Here is an 18,243-nt window from a genome sequence, read left to right as displayed (position 1 = left end):
ATTCTTCCAGGTTTCTGATGGTTGAGACTTTCTGTTGACTTTTATTTATTTATTTTTTAAATATTGAGCTAATGCTTCTCCTTTCTCAATATAGCCTATACAATTATAATATCTAATATAATTTACTATCCTTATATGAAGACATTTGGTCACAATGTATAACCTAACTGACATACACACACATTTATATATTATGGGGACATAGTTTTCCATTGTTTTTAAGTAGTATTATTCTGGAGTACTTAAATTGGCTGGTTGTAATTGGTTGCAGGAGTACTTAAATTGGCTGGTTGTAATTGGGTGCAATCCCTATGGCACATCCAGTTAGAATGCAACAAGGACTCTGACGTTTCTTCTTCAACATTTATTCTCCACTCTGGATAGTGTTGACTTGTGTAACATAAATAAATTGGCATAAACTCCAGCTTCGCAATTTGTGGCTTTATTATCCACCCAAGTACATCACAAGATACAGATACATATATATCACACTGACTACCTGAGGGGACGTGACAAGATAGAGAGTGATCACATACTATACACTTATATTGATGTCACATATAATGATGTACTACCCTACCCTTTTCTAAATATATTATCAACATAATAAACTTGTATAGACTCTGCAGATGCATTTACATCAGAATTCTTCTTCACATTGAACATTAGTTCACTCTTGTCATTTAATACAAACCTTTACTAGAACAACAAATGTATATTGAACTTTAAAAGGTTGTAATACTAGAAAAAGTAACTATTGTGCATTGTAAATTAATAAAGTGTAGATAAAGTGTATTGCAGAATAACAAATCTGGTGTCTGTAACCTAGATAAACAATTAAATAAAACATTAATGTGCAATTCAACAGCATATTAAACACTTCAGTCCTTGTATTTTGGGTTAGGGCTGACGGTACGTCCAGACTGTGTCACATAAGGACTGAGTGGCTCACAATATTGTGTGTGTGTGAGAGGTTATTTGACCTGTGGTTGATTGTGTCGGTGGTATATTTGGAATTGGATCATTCACTTTGTTTGGAGTATGGATTACCTCATGACCATCATCATCATAATGACTGGGCATAGGCTCTTTCACAGATAGGGGGTGTCTGCAGTTTCTCCAATATTCCTTTTCACCAGACAGGACGGTGTAAGGTTTTGGTTCACGGCAGACTTCCTTCACCACTCATTTGCCGTCATGACCACGAGGGGTTTGCATCCTCACTACTTGCCGTTTTGAGAGTGCACTCAGTTGTTTACTTGTTTTGTCATAACTGTTCTTTTGACACAGTCTTTCTTTGTGATCTGTGCATGAATCTCTTTGGAGACCAGAGGAGAAGGTTCCAGCAAAGAGCTGTGGAGAGGCAGGGTGGAGCGGGTTTTGTCTGGACATTATTCTCTAAGCTGGTGAGCCAAGCTTAGGATCTTGTGGGACATTTAGCAGATTCAGTAGGTTTAGATAGATATCAGAGCCATCTCTTTTGGACTTTTCCTTAAATTGTTTAGCGCTTCGAACTGCATTCTCCACTAGGCCATTTGATTGAGGGTAGTTTGGACTACTGGTTTTGTGAACGAAGTCCCAAACCCTAGCAAAATCTTCAAAGGGTTTGGGGTGACTCATGAACAGAGAAGTGTCTCTTTAGATTCAGTTTGACACTTGCTGGGGTCAAATTGTGGAGTTGATCGATCTCGTACCAGCCTCATTAGGAGTCGACAAGTACCAAGTGTTAGTGACCATTCCACTCAAAGATGTCAGCTGCTACTGTTGACCATGGTAGGCTTGGAACTTTGCTTTGGTGCTGTTGCATGTGGCACAAGATGTGACGTAAGCATTAATGTCTTTTGTCATGGTAGGCTAATAGTATATACCACGTGCACGTCGTTTGGTGGATTCAGCTTCAGGGGGACCTCTATGTACAATTTGTGTGTATTTCAGCTGAAGTGTTTCTGTGACAACTTTGTGGCCTTTCTACACAATTCCATCGTCTATGACCAGTTCGTTTCTTTATGGGTGAAACAGCCGCATTGCTAGGAGAACACTGTGCAATTTGGCTGGCCATCCTTGTCTGATTGCATTCTTGTTTATGTTCATCTATGCGTGATGGTGAGATGTTGTAGACATTCATTACCTTAAAGGTGTTTTTCTCCTTGGACTGTTGCTGTACAGATGCTTGTGGGGCTCGTGACAAGGTGTCTGCTATGTGCATGTGCTTTCCTTTTTTGTAGACTAGGGTGATGTTGTATCGTTGGAGCTGAAGCAACATTCCTTGGAGTCGGACAGGAGTGCTGTGTATCGGACGTTTGATGATTGTCACCAAATTGATGATTGTCTGTTTCAATGGTCATTGGTTTGCCGTAGATCTAATTGTTGAACTTGGTGCAAGCGAAAACTACAGCAAAGAGCTCTTTTTCTTTTTGCGCATAGCAAATTTCAGTTTGCGTGAGGACCAATGAAGCATAAGCAATAGTCTTACTGTCCTGCGGGCATGCCTCTCCTAAAACAAACTGCGAGGAGTCGCATGTTAAGGTGACGGGCTTTTCAACATTGTAGTAAGACAGGACAGGAGGGCATGTTAGGCACTTTCTCAAGGCATTGAACGAATCCTGGTGCTGTTGCGGCCAACACCATACTGTGTCTTTGTGAGTTAGCTAGCGTAGAGGGGCAGATATTTAACTGAGATTATGGATGAACATGCCCATGTAGTTGAACATGCTAAGAAATCTCTGAAAAGCAGTGGCGTTTGTGGGCTCTGGCATTTCACTGATGGGTTTAGTCTTTGATGGATCGGCATGTAGGCCATCACTGCTGAAGAGATGGCCCATATAGCTCACTTCTGTCAGTCTGAATTTGCATTTCAGAGGATTATTCCTGAGATTTACCTGTCTGTCCCACTCCAGCACTCTTTCTAGGTTGTCGTTGTGCTCCATTTCTTTGTGTCCATCAACCAATATATCATCTACTACAGGGATGGGCAACTCCGGTCCTCGAGGGCCACTGTCATGCAGAGTTTAGCTCCAACCCTAATTAAACACACCTTAACAAGCTAATCAATGTTTTCAGGATTACTAAAAAAATTTTTTTGTCAGGGTTGGAGCTAAACTCTGCAGGACAGTGGCCCTCAAGGACCGGAGTTGCCCATCCCTGATCTACTATGACAGCATTTGGGTATCCAGCAAAAATTTGTTCCATTGAACATTGAAAAACTTAATACAGGCTGCACACAGTTCTTACCTTTGCATAGATAGCTGTCGTTTAGGGGCCACTCTTGATCTAGCAGTGAGGAATGCCACTTCTACATATCCCTCAGGGTTTTCTGGTTGTAGATACACAACATAACCATAAGCATTTTCTGAGGCATCACAAAAGATGTGAATTTGCTGAGTACAGTTAGGAACTGTAAAATATGCGAACTGACATAATTTCAGCAATATAGACTTCTGCCCTTTGGGGGTCTCTCATTAAGCGATTCTCTGTGCTGCGGAGGTTAGCCATCACATCTTACTTTGTAGCTTGTAATTTAGGCATGTGCATTACCCTGAGAAGAGGAGTGGCATTACGCTGCATCCCATTGATGTCGATCTAATAGGTTAATTGCCTCCTGGTCTTGCTTTGATCTAGTGACAAGCTTCTCATTCCTGTTAGGCAATACATCCAGTTGCCAAAGATTCTGGACATGTTTGAACAGCTCGTTGGAGGGAGACACAACAGAAATATTTAGGCACTGTTGAGTTTGAAGCTGATCATGGAAAAGCTTAGTCCAAAAGCACTGATCAACCGAACCTCATCTTCACTGCAGCTGGTCAAGTAGCACTGGCGTAATTGGAGTGATTAAGTGAGGATAATCAGGGCCAATTAACAAGAGTGGTTGAGCTTTGTCAAGGGCAGGAATGGGCAGTCCTCTGAGATGGCTATACTTACTTTGTAGGGCTTTGATGTGGTAATGTAGGTATGTTCTGCCAGTTCTAGCTGATCTGCTGAGAATTTTGAGGCTGACAAGCAGGAGAAATGGAAAAGGACAATTGATTACCACATATGACCTTCATGTCTAATCAAACTGTTCTCAATACCAGGTCCTCTGTTTTACTACAAAGATTCAGTTTCTGAGCAGCAGCCTGAAGAAAGATTGTTCACTCTAAGCCATCATCTAGAATAGCGAAGGTCTCTAGCGCATGCTCTCCATTGCGTATGATCACATTGGTGACTTTCAGTAGTACCTGACTGAAGCCTGCTTGTCCATCCAAATATAGAACCTCATTGGTGGGACTGACAAGGGAAGGTTTTTCTCTGTTCGGTCTATCATTGAGCTTGTGGAGTGCCTCAATATGTCTGCCCTTATAGATTTCGCAGGTTCATTTCAGATGGCACTGTGCTGCTCTGTTCTTGTTTGTTTTTACCCAGTTGCTCTTCTGTTCTTTAGTAAGCTGACTAAAGTTCTGGCACTGACACAAGTAATGCTGGATGTTAGAGCAATAGGGACAGTACACCTTTACCTTGTCCTGAGGTCTAGTAGCACATGGAGCAGACCCCTTTGTCAGTGGATTGGTGGGGGAAGAATCTGAGCTGTGAAATATGGACAATGTCTTACAAGACTTGGCATCCTTACGCCTGTCCTTCTTTTGGTCAGAGCGTTCCCTTCTTTCTCCAATAAACTCAAAGCAACTTTCTTGAATTGGCAGTTCGTATTACAGCCTCCCTTTAAAATTTAGGAGTGTGGGAATGCGGACTCCCAGGGGATACATGTACCTCTTGAAATCAGATCTCAGGTCATGAGGTAACTTGGACAGTAGCCTAGTAACATGTGAGCCACACTGTAGTTCGATATTACCACATTCACCTAGTTGATCTAGCATGTCCACGAGTGCTCTAACCTTGAGTTCAAACTTCTTGAATGCAGTTGTATCATGACTGCAGATACTATAGCCTTCCACGAGGTCAGAAATATGATGCAGAGCTAACTGGTGGGGTTGTCTATACTGCTCTGCAAGGGAAGCCATTGTGTCTGAATAAGGTCTCTTTGAATTTGCATAAGAGTCTGCTGAGAAGAGGCTCTATCATGTGATGGTGGGGTTTGCCTTTGCTGCAATATCACCACACATTTGTCATTGTATGTCTAAGACTGTAGATTGTACTTTCTGATTCTCAGTCTTGAAGTGTGCAAGGGCCTCCAATATCTCTGAGGATACATCCCCCTGATATACTGTGGTAAGGTACAAGTGTGCTATCACATATCTGTTCAACCTGTCCAGAATGAGTAAAGTGTCTCTGCCTGAGTCCAGTTGAAGGGTCAAAGTATTTATGATGAGTGAGGGGGGTCATCTCAGCTATCCTCGCAATACAGTGGTAAGGCTCCTGTATCTCTGTGGGGGAGGCTAGTTTGAACAGCTGGTGAAGTTTTATCATAGTTCAGCAGACATCAGATAAACATCATAATCTTCCAACCAGGCTGGTGACCACACTCGCCGTTTTGGACGTACATCAGCAGGCCTTGCTTCTCTACTTCTCTGGTCAGAGGACTTTCATAATTACACAAAAATTGCACATCTGGCTCGAGGGACCATATATTCTGGAGTACTTAATTTGGCTGGTTGTAATTGGTTGCAATCACTATGTCACATCCGGATGAATGTAATAAGGACTCTGATGTTTCTTCTTCAACATTTATTCTTCACTATGGATAGGGATGAGTATTCTTCTGAAAGTATACATACAAAATAGTAAACAACCGAACAAGAATAAGAGTAAATAATCATTATGACAATAGACAAATAACATTACAACCATAATACACATGCAATGTGATCTATCTAGGATTAACTGGGCTTATTTATCATCATGTAAGGATCCTGTTCATCCCGTCATTAAAATTGTCTATCCTTGATAGCGTTGGCTAAGTATCTATGATGTTAATACTTTCAGTTCATGGTAAATTATCTTCCACTCAAACAGGAACAATTAACGAATTTACATGAGGAATAACAGTAAGAACATCAAAACTTGCTTTCAGCTGCACACACAAACTCGGTTACACACTTTGTGAAGAAACTCGTAGCTCCGCACTCGAAAACTTCCTGATGCAAAACACTTAAGGCTTGTTCGATTGCTGAATACCATCAAAGTACTGCGGCAGCAATTCAAAAGCATATGGACCCATCTGCTCTCTAATCACTCTCGCGGTACTTTGATGTCATTCACCGATCGGTCTGTGCAGCGCTGGTTCAAGCCGAACAAGCTTTTACTCGTTTCCTTTGGGAGGAGCTGTCTACAGGTGGTGCTAAAGCTCTGTTTGTCTATTTGTTATTTAAGGTGTCAGTCAGAAAACTCACCAATCACTGTATATTATTATGTGCATTATAATAATGTAAAAATAATGTAATAATGTATTTGAGATGTTTTTAAAATATTATATTTACTTTATAAAATACATTTTGTTAAAAAATATGAAAATATATCAAACATTATTGACCTTATTTATTAAGGTCTCCATGAAATCAAAATCTCTGGGGAATATGATTTCTGTGCACATAATTTATTTGATTCAGGCTATTTTTTAATCCCTCATAATCTTTAATCAAAAATAACTTCCCCTCCCTCTTGCAGCGACATCTCTTCTCTGATGACGTGTTTACTGACACGAGGGCGGAGCAACCTGTCACTCACATGATGATCCAATCAATTCCCGAAAGAAAAAAAAATCAAGTCCTTTGATTCTTGTTCAATAAACCATTTTACTCCGGTACAATAGGGAAGAAAAGGCTATTCCAACTTCGGTTTCATGCCAACTTTAAACATTTCCCTTCAATGACAACCTCAAAAGACGTGTCTCATTTCTGGAGATATTGTTCAGCGCAAATGTCAAAAATCAGAATCAGTATCAGAATCAGAAAGAGCTTTATTGCCAAGTGTGCTTGCACACACAATGAATTTGTTTTGTTACTGAGGCTTCCAGTGGACATATACAAATACAAATACAACAAGAAATATAATACTACAAATTATAAGAATAAAAAAAAAAAATTAAAGCTGCAAGCAGCATTTAACGGTGTTCAAGAAGTTAAGGCCTTTAAGGCCGTTAAGCACAAAAGCATCAAAAGACATTAAGTTTTATTTAGCATACATTTTAACACTGATATAATAGATGGAAAAGACCATTTACAGCCAATACAGGCAATTTACCATAGGAAATACATGGTTTTAAAGCTTTTCAACAGTTATAGCGCCACCTATGGTCCGATCTCCATAAAACTTTGCATGCTTGTTCATGATATTATGTCACATATGCTTACCAATTTTTGTGAAGTTCTGAGTTTTTATTTATGATTTATAGGCTTTTGAGTGTGTTTTGACACGCCCCTTTTCTTAATGACCCTGTTATAGCCATACGAAAAATGCGAAAGCTCAACTTTTTTTCAATAATTATTGATCTAGAGAGTTCAGAGAATTGTCCTAGACTTGTCTGGTTCCGATCGGGCGAAAAACCAGTGACTAGTTTGCAAAAATAGGTTTTTAACATATTTGAGAATATTTAATGAACGATTTGATTGACAGCAATGGTTCTAGAGGCAAAGTTGTTCATCATGAGGAGATCTATTAAATTATATGCATATTATGGGGATTTGTGCAACACCACGTGATTACAGAGCCGTAAAACTTTTTAGCGACAACTATTGGCCGATTTCTTTCAAAACTCTTACAGACCTCTTGGGCCATGAGTCGAATACGCCCATCGAGTTTCGTTCCGATCGGCCTCCGTTAACCTCGTCTCATAGGTGCTCAAACTTCATTGGCCGATGGCGGCCATGTTTTTTGAGATACGCCAATGTCCTCATACACATGGTCCTTGTTCATACACTTGGTCATACACTTGGTCCTTGGACCAAGACACTGCATACCAATTTTCAAGTCAATCGGACTAACGGTCACGTGGTCATAGCCCTATTTATGTTTTTATAATGTTATAGCGCCACCTAGTGTTAGATCAACGCGTTTTTTTTACTGTGACCCCAGACTGTCCTACACACATACACATGTGTGTCAAGATTGGTGAAGATATCTCATTTACTTCTGGAGTTATAGCCATTTTAGTAAAATAGGCTTCTCCCACAACGTTTATTTTGTGGCCCCTAGCGACTGGAAATCGAAATTTCCGATCGGGCGAACAAAACCAGGGACTAGTTCGTAAAAGTAGTTTTTTGACAAAATTAAAAATGGCGGAAAAATTTGCATACCGGAAATGAAATCGGATATATACGTTTTGTTCTTCAGGCCTCCAGCTTTCCAATCATATAAGACACTTGAGTCCAGGACACACGGTCTAGGAGTTATGAGCAGTTTGGCGCTTTTGGTTGCTTTAGCGCCACCTATGGGCCAATCAGGCTCATACTCTCTCAACTCTCCTCGATTTCTGTGCTACCTTAATCCCAAATATCAAGTCTCTAGCACTTACGGTTTGGTCTGCACGATGCGTCTTACGGCAGAATAATAATAATAATAAAAATCGGTACAAATACAATAGGTTTTCAGCACTTCGTGCTTGAACACCTATAAATATATGAGAATAAAAGTATCACAGTTGGGTTTAGTCAGAATAGACATGGTCAAAAAGCACGACTTGGGACGCGGAACTAAAGCATTCAGGACTTGTTGCAGTGGGACGTTTTTCTGGTTACTCAAAACAGCTTCCTGGAGGTTGACGTGGATGTTGATGATGGCAGAGACTAAAGCAGAGCTGTCAACTGATGCTTCAAACCTTCACATCTCTAACAGCAGCGGGAATGTGTCCTCCTCACAGACCAACAACCCTCTGTCCAGAAAACTCAACAAGATCCTGGAGACCAGGCTGGATAATGACAAGGTCTGTGACGGTTAGGTCGCAATAGCTAACGTTAACTTATTAGCCTCGCAGTGCACCTGTCACTACACTTTTACAAGAATGATTAATAATAAAAATTCTATGTCATTTTAATGTTATATTAAATAACATACTCTTCTTTTTCCTTAAAATAAATAGCCATGGTGCATTCTTGGTTTAAACAGAGATAATAAAGCTGAACAAAGATAGCACCAAAAGTAACAACATTTCAGTAAGGTGGTGTACTCTCTATGAAATACTCGTTATAACATGGTAAATCTATGGTACTTGAAAGTAAAATATACTGACATTTATGTGCTATGGTATTTTAAAAAGAAGAAGAACAAATCAATTAATACTTGTATTAAGCAAGGATACATTAAATTGATCTAAAGTGACAGCAAACATTAATACATTGTTACTTACAAACTTTCTATTATTCAGTTAATTACAATATTCTGAAATAGAAAACACAATATTACTGATTTTACTGTATTTTAATTATAGAAATGCAGCCTTGGGGGGCATAAGAGACTTCTTTCAAAAGCATTAAAACATTCTTGCCCAATCCAAATTTTGAAACTAGTTTATATCAAAAGACCATTGCATTTCCATACCATCACTACTGTACTGCACTGCCACAGTATATTTGAAGAAAGTTTGCAGTTCAGATTAGACATATTGCTTTGATACTTTGTAAATCATCTGATTTCTCTAGCCATGATCTTCATGTCGTATGTGTTGTAGGCAGGATGCAGTTGATAAACCATCAGCGATGAAGGTCCTGTTGTCTCATTTATTTGCTGTGTTTTCTCTATTTCTAGGAGATGCTAGAAGCGTTGAAATCTCTTTCTCTGTTTTTCACTGAGAACAGTCTGAGAACCAGGAGGAACCTGCGTGGAGACATCGAGAGACGCAGCCTGTCCATCAATGAAGAGTTCGTACGGATGTTTAAAGAAGTGACGGAGGTAAATTCCTTGGGTGAACAGAGTAGAGCATAAGCAGTTGGAAGCTCATTATAGGTTTATTGGTACAGAAATACACCATATATACATATTTTTAAGTTGACAACTATTTCTGCACCTGTGCACCTGTGGTGTGCACCTGTGGTGCTTTTTAATGATCTGCCATCTTACAGGGTACATTATATTTTAAAGGGGTCATGACATGGATTTTTTAAAATTATTTTATATGTCCCTTGAGGTTTACTTAAAATGTTAATAAAGTTTTTTGCACAAAAAAACAAATAGATATGCGGCAAAAACTATTATTTTCAACCCTCATTCTAACCCTCTTTTTAAGACGCGGCTCCTTTAATGCTTGTCAGTATATGGCCACTGCTATGATTGGCTAACTTTAATGCATTTAAAACTGTATCAACACCCACTCGCTATTGCACATGAGTAAGTGTTTTTAAAAATCTTTTACTTGCGGTTTGTGATGAAGCTGCTGTCAGATCCAATGAAATTGACTGCTTCAATCATCTGTCAACAAAAGTTTATTTGTGAACTCTCCGTTACACTGTGCCTCGTTTACAAAACAATCTGCAGTGAAATTCTCGGGGGAAAAAAACCCATAATTCTCAGGCGCGATCCATTACACCATTAAATATAAACCATCCACTCGTTCCTAATGCTGGGATCCTTCTGGAGTCTCTATAGAAATGAGCAAATGGGCTGTTTAAACTGGACTGGTCAAAGCGAACGTTTACTTTACGCTTCCATTTACTCTTCCATTTGTCCTGTTGTTGGCAGACTGAAGTGCCCATATTTGCCCATGTGACGTCACAGATCCTGCAATATCAAAACAAGCTGTTTGATTTCTTGTTTTAGAAATTTGATTTTCATGACCCCTTTTAAATTACAATGTATATTTATGCGTTTTACTTAATTTCTAAAAAAAACAAAAAATTACTATTTCAAATAAATTCTGTTAAACAATATATCCATCAAAGAATCCTGGGGAAAAAATGGTTTCCACAAAAATATAAAGCAGCTCAACTGTTTCAACACTAATAATAATAAGAAGAAATGTATGGTAGTAAAATAATGCCAAATGTTTTTGAAACAAAAAGCCTGTTGAATTGTACTACTTGAAAAAAATATGCATTGCATTAACCATGCTTGTATTTTAATGCATTGTATTTTAATGAATCCATTCACTACTGCAGGGATGACGAGTCAGCATCGCAAATTCGCAATAATCATCTTTGCAGCCAACACGTTTAGTAAACACTTGTTCATTAATAAACAATTAAAATATCTCCTTGCTATCGTTTCCCGACACATCCATAATCATTAGGCTACTTTTGCCAGTGCTTTGCGCAAGCTTCATGTGTGCTGAGCGTGAGGCATATATCCCGCACCCCAGTTGATATTTAACTCAATTCACATTTATTTGTATAGCATTTTTCACAAAACATATCGTTTCAAAGCAGCTTTACAGAAAATGCATGTGTCTAAATTACAATTTAGAGTGATCTGTTATCAGGGGTGACTGTGTGTAATGCATTTCAATTAATTTTCATTCAGTTTCATTGTTAAACAATGCATTAAGTTATGGCAGAAACAATGAGCTGATTGAAGTAAAGAATACATGTTGTTAAATGATTAGGAAACATAGAAAACTTTAGCATTGTTGCTTTTTTACAGACTCAAAATATGAGTGTAAAAAAGTCAACAAACTGAAAAAATAAAAGTTTTTTTTTTAGCTAATGTTGTATTGATAAAATTGGTATCGAAAAAAGTATCGTTCAGGAACCGGTATCGAAGTCAAGGTATCGTATCGGTATCGAGAATTTTGTTACGATACCCAGCCCTATTTGGGATACTACATTTTTACATAAAAAATGAAAAAAAGATTTTACAATATATTAAAATAGAAAAGTTACTTTAAATTTGAATAATATTTCACAATATTATTATTTTCTAATGTTGCTATTCTTATACATTTTTATGGATAAAAGCTTCTGATTGCCATGATTAAATGTAAATGTGATTTACACAATAAACTTTGCTTCATTTTCACATGAGCTCCTTAGCTTCTGCTGCTGTGTAGGACTCCTCATCAGAGATCTTAAGTGTGTCTTTCTGCTTCAGGAACTAGAGAGCGTTCATGAAGATGTTCAGGCCATGAGCTCCTGCTGTGAGGAAATGACCAACAGGTTAAAGGTAATCATGCATGTTTGCTTTCAGATATCTACAATCATCATATGTAAAAGACCATGTGAAATCAAAATGGGCTTTTGTTGCTTTATATCAATGTCTATTGACTTTTGAGGTCATCTATAAACCAGTGTATTCCAGAACGTTGACAACATTTTAAAGTCCCCCTGTTATCACTTGATAACCTAAATTACATATTTATACGTTATTTCCTTTAAATTATTCATGCCTTAAAATATCTTAAATCTACACCCTTGGCTCATTTAGTATACGCAGTTCTATAAATATGTAAATTAGCCCCGCCTCTACTGACTCACACCAGCTCAGGGTCCTCATTTATAACCGTTGCGTATGCACAAAACAGGCCCTGAAAGAGGCGTACGCCACTTCCGACGCTCAAGTTGTGATTTATAAAAACAAACTTGATGGGAAGATTTGCGCACCTGCACGCAAACTCTGACCCATGCGTACGAACATTTTGGAGATGGAGCAGTTTGGCGACACCGATGGTCAGCTGGAGTTACATGTCTTTTTGGTCACTTTCAGACAGAAAATCTAAAAAAAATTATACATATACAGAAAGATAATACAAACTAGAGGTGGGCATAGATAATTTTTTTTAATCTAGATTAATCTCACTGGAATCTTGGAATTAATCTAGATTAATCTAGATTAAAATGGCTCATTTGAATTCTGCCGAAGGCATTCAGAATATGTTTGCTACCCAAATAATGACTAAAAGTAAGTCTTTGAGAATAGTTCGCCTCGCGTAGGGATGTGAATTTCTGCCAAAAATGCCATTCGACAATAGAAGAGCAAAAGTCCAATATCGGTCAAAAAAAATTATAAAACAATTGCACAATTACAATGACAGAAAGGGAGGCCAATTTCATCTTTAGCGATTTGTCATCAAACAAACTGTTTATTAATTGAACAAGTAACATGTTTTCGTTGTATTTTTTAACATAGTAGGCTAATTGGAAGAAGAAAAAAACAATAAGCACGATATAGCTACAGTCCGTTTTTGCATCGCCGAACCAGATGCTCGTTAGATCAAAAAATAATGTCATATGTCATAATGATTTTATGTGAACCTGCCTTTACCGGCAATAGCCTCCTCCTTTTTAAACAAATTAGTTTCAATCAATGTAAACTATTCGTGTGACTATGCCCCTGCGCAATACACATTACCGCGGGATGGCGGGTGTTCATTTCATAAACTGTACACAATGGTAGCTTATTTATTTTGTAGCCTATAAATTAATGTATATGTCCAACGGATAATGTCATACTTTTTAGTAGTGCTATCGTGGCGTAATAATCTGTTTGGTTGTAAAATGTATTACCTGAATAAAATGAAATCGAATGTATCGTTCTGTGGAATCATTCATTCACAGACAGCATACGAAGATGTTCAACTAATAAAGATCTTCATCGCTGGCAAAAATATGATGCATTTGCAGATTTGCTTTCACTAGACTAAACTGTAGCTCTTGATGTTCTTAAATCTTCCTGTTACGACTCCGTGTCGAGTGTGATTGAACGCGCTTCAGAGTTCAGACGATTCAGTGCGTGAGGAACTGAACAGAACTGATTCGCGAACCAATTTAGACAGATCTGCCAACTTGTTTGATGAAGTCTTTGAACAGAATCGACCCAAAAGAGTGATTCATTTGTAAATTGAGCATCGCTCATGACCATAAAAAAGATACAGCGCGCTTGGAATAAACTCATTTAACAACATGTAAAGTAACGAGAGGAACGATCAGGGTAACATGTAAAAGTAGGCTATTCACCTTGTGTCCCTGACAGGAAAATAGCCTACCCTGCTGCGCGATTTGCGCGAAAATATAACGATATTCGAAAAAGCTATTTTATGATCCCAACCCAACTTTGAGAATAGATTAACGGCGATATTTTTTTTATCGCCCGATAAGAGTCTCACGTTAACGCAGCACGTTAACGCCGATAACGGCCCACCACTAATACAAACATAATTTCACTCACCAAGCCTGAAGCAAACATCCATCCCTTCTTAAATGTCCGCGCCAGCGAGCGCGTTGGGCCGTTTAGTGAAACTGACGTATATAGCATCTAACACATCTAAAACCATAAATCTTAATTATAAGTCTGAATCATAAATACAGTGCATGTTCACAATAACAGTTTGAATAAATAAAAGAATGATTCAAACTATGTTTTACTTCTGATATAAACATTTAGATTAAATATGCCAATCTCATTAATGGTGTTAAACACTTAAACTACATGAAATCATTACTGAGAAGTTACAATATTTGTATATTCAATAAATATAAATATTTGTTGTGAATGCAATGCTTTTGAACACTTTTCCTCTGGCATGCTATGTTTTAATGTTTTAACTACAGATATTAATTGCTTATCATGATAATAGCAGATTGTCTGAGAAAATAATTTTGTGCAAATAATGCACAACAAGGTCTGTCTTTTTCCATTAAAAATATAAATTAATTAAAAGTACTATTTGGCCAGTGGAAAAGATTGAGAAAACCTTTATCTGAAATGTATTTTACACTATTTGATTTATTTATTCAAAAACAAGGCAAGGATAGGCTATTAAATATTTTTTTATTAATGACATCCATATTTCATATTTTCGTAATGTCTGGTACCGTTAAACATGATATCACGTGGATGAATAATCATATGCAAATGATATGCAGATGAGGATATGCATAGTAAAACTAGGCGTTGTAAGCTCCATATATGGTTGTTTCGGGGAGGAGACGCATGTGTGCACCATCATCCGCTAACTGGCATTTATAAAGTGAATTCTGCGCAGATTCTGGTGTACGCACGGTTTTATAAGTCTGAATATTTTTTTGCGTACGACATTTTTGGCTTTCGGGCGCACGTACACTCTTAGTAAGGATCCTACGCAGAGTTTTATAAATGAGGCCCCAGAGATCCACTGGTTGACCTGATTGGTTACATGGTTTGTCTTAAAGCATATTATAAAAACACCATATAAACATATAAACAACATGGGTTTTCCAGACAGGGGGACTTTAAAAGCAATTTCAAGACATTAGAATGTACTTAGTTGAAGGATCAACATGCTTTTTTCCCCCATAACCCAGCTGTCATGTTCTGTTTGTCACAGGCAGCCAAAGAACAAACCCAGGACTTGATTGTGAAAACCAACAAACTTCAAGGAGAGAAGTGAGTCTGATATAATGCTCTGCAGTGTTTGACTGATATGAGGTTTTCAATAGCTGGAGAGCTGGCTTGCCGGTGGCATATATTGAAGCAATATCAAAAGAAAAAGAGTTGCGATACAATAAAACATCCCTGTGGCACTAAATATCATATGGAGCCTGTGGTGTAACAACATATTGTGTCACAATATATCGCAATACGAAAATGCAACATGTATCGTGGATCGTGAGAAAACGTATTGTGTATGGTTCACACAAAATTAAAATTTAGACAGATTTCCTTTAGCATCAAATATGGTAAAGGACAGACATTTAAGCGTCCATGTTTATTAATTTTTATTCATAAAAAAAAGCATTATATCATATAATATATAAAATATTTTAAATGTATGCATTCAGTCGGGTCCAAGCCTATTCAAGGTCACCAAATGTGACACCAAATTTAGCATTTTAATAAACAGTACTTTTTTCTATGTGTCTTCGAAGTAATACTAATAAACTTTAAAACTCTATTTTGGCATTGTTTAAAGTATTGTGAGTATTTTATCATGAGGTCGGTATCATGTATGGAACAAATCGTGACATGAGTGTGTTTTTACACCCCTATACGGGGGCATCAGGACTTTTAACAGTGGGCTGCTGTACAATCTGGGCTGGCCCATTGCTACTTAAATAAATAAATAAAGAATGAATTATATTAAAATGATGTAGCCTGTCCTTCAGTCTGCCCAGGTGAACGGTCCCGTGCGGCCCACTTGAGTCAAAATCATTAGTGTGCTCAGGTTCAGCACCGTCCTTCAGAGGAGACGTTAAACCTGACTCTCTGTCGTCATTAAAAGGATGTCCCAGGATGTCCTTCGAAAAAGAGTAGGGATGTGACCCCGTCATCCTGGTCAGATTTGCTCATTGGCCTCTGTCCATCATGCCTCCTAATCATCCCCATATATACTGACTGGCTCTATCACTCTGTCTCCTCTCCACCAGTAAGCTGGTGTGGTGGGCGTTCTGGCCCACTATGGCTGCTGGCGGATCATCCCGTGCGGCGAATGCTGCACATTGGTGGTGGTTGAGGAGATTCTCTCCTTCTATTTAAAGCGCATCCACCTTATTCCTGACGAGCTTACTGCGTTTTGAATTATGGGTGGCACTTCCGGTTTGGGGAACTTCCATTCAAAAAGGCTGAAACGAATCATTATCAAGCCTTATCCGTCAGTTTGACTCAATGAGCTATCAGTTTCAACTTTCAGGTTTTATTTAAGAATAACACGAAAGTAACGTTACACTTGGTATTTTAATTTGACATGTTAACAAGTATCTCTATGGCAAGAGCTCTTTTCAGTCACTTGTTTTCCTCATGATTATTTTCTTTTTTCCTTTTGCATTCCGCTAAAAAAGGTCAACATGTACTGCACATTTGTGGTCTGTTCTCCCTATTTACGAAGAATCTCTCTTTTTTTTTTCTCCTCAAATCCTCACGTCTCTTTCCAGGTTTGTTTTCACAGGTACATACAATTTATTATCTGTCAAAATGACTGAAATCACTTTGAAATTTTATCACGCAATGCTGAAGTCATTTTTTTTTTCATTCTTTCTTTTTTTTATTAAGGCTAGGTATGTTACATAATACAGATTACCACAGTGATATTTAACCATCATATTTTGCTGTGAAATTATTCAATTTCACGCTTTTGGGGTTATTCATGGTCTGTTGAAATTACCATGTTGACGCTTTTACACTTTTAAATGTCCTTTTAATGATCAATGGTTGAAGGGTGAGTAGAATAATGTAATGTCATTGTACACAGTTTAAAAAATATATATTATAGCTTATTTTAATATATATATATATTTTATATATATATTTTAAGTCTGACTTCTGCCCACTCCGTTTCGAGCAATAGATGAATTTAAGTTGTTAAAGTATGGTGAATTTAAATTGTCATATTGTTTAATCAAAAATGCTGCTTTATTGCCTTATGTGCTATTATATCTGAAATAAATAAATAGCGTCCATAGAGTTAGTCTTTCACTGATTGTTTACAGTTTAGCGGAAGTTACACCCATAATTCCCGCAAAGCCTCATGGGGCGTAGGAATACTGTGGATATAAATGTAACGAATTAATGTTTCCAAGCTTTCCTTAAGTAATTCCATGTCTAAGAAAAGGATTCATAAAACTCAAAGTGGGAAAGTTATTGTCCCTCAGACTTAGAACATGGTAAAACACTTAAAGTATGCCTGGTGTTTAGGGAAATGTCATGTATTATTTGCAAATAATATAATTTGCATATAGGGGTTGGGGGTAAACTGGGTAGACCCGATTAACCGGTCGAAATTTGTCAGTTGACTGTTTCTCAGCGCCGTCTGAGAGACGCGCCCAAATGAAGCCGCTGCTTATAAAGGACTTGAGAATTTAACTAAATGCTTTTTGTCGACTAATTGGGCTTGAACGGTTAAACACACATACTTATGTGTCAAAGTGACCATGTAGAATCTCCACCAGTAAGCTGGTGTGTGGTGGGCGTTCTGGCGCAATACGGCTGCCGTCGCATCATCCAGGTGATGCTGCACATTGGTGGTGGTTGAGGTGATTCCCCCTTCCATGTAAAGCGCTTTGAGTACCTAGAAAAGCGCTATATAAATGTAACTATTATTATGTCTTTGCAAGTAAACGCAGTCATTTATGTCTTAAGTGAACATAAACAGTTGAGCAAGAAAACGCACAAGTACATTATATCCGTGCTTTCAGTAGAAGACACTTTTTACCGTTGCTATTTCTTCTGTTTCTATGAACTGACGTTTGCTCCTAAATGCTCTGTAATTAAATTTTACTCTTGTTTTTGTAATTAATGAATATCCAGCACTCCTAGCAGAATATCACAGTGTTCTATTTCTGGAAAACATCAGCATGTTGGACTATTCTTAGCAGTACAGCAGCACTGTCAGCCTTTCAGAGCAGATGACAACAACACTGCGGCGTTACACCAATCTCATTTCCATTTATACATCCGAGAAATCTGAAAGAGTGTGCA

The 18,243-nt window shown here is 38.0% G+C and overlaps 1 protein-coding gene across 2 annotated transcripts in view; it reads left to right on the top strand.

Annotated features, from left to right (window-relative positions):
- Positions 1-8,638: 8,638 nt before the first annotated feature.
- The window catches only part of cog6 (component of oligomeric golgi complex 6), a 55,247-nt gene continuing 45,642 nt past the window's right edge, over positions 8,639-18,243 (top strand). The window contains exons 1-4 of one of the 2 annotated variants that reach the window (XM_077207702.1): positions 8,639-8,851; positions 9,673-9,816; positions 11,947-12,018; positions 15,158-15,216. In XM_077207702.1, the coding sequence (XP_077063817.1) occupies positions 8,696-8,851; positions 9,673-9,816; positions 11,947-12,018; positions 15,158-15,216 (431 nt within the window). In that variant the 5' untranslated portion in view covers positions 8,639-8,695. The remainder of the gene's footprint in view (positions 8,852-9,672; positions 9,817-11,946; positions 12,019-15,157; positions 15,217-18,243) is intronic. The other variant, XM_077207703.1, reaches the window with a different exon arrangement.

This window comes from Siphateles boraxobius, unplaced genomic scaffold (assembly GCF_051911475.1).
Source record: "Siphateles boraxobius isolate OS27281-9 unplaced genomic scaffold, OSU_SipBor_1 6, whole genome shotgun sequence".
Lineage (NCBI taxonomy): Eukaryota > Metazoa > Chordata > Actinopteri > Cypriniformes > Leuciscidae > Siphateles > Siphateles boraxobius.
The sequence above is the reverse complement of the archived record's forward strand: the minus strand, read 5'-3'. Positions and strand labels throughout refer to the sequence as shown.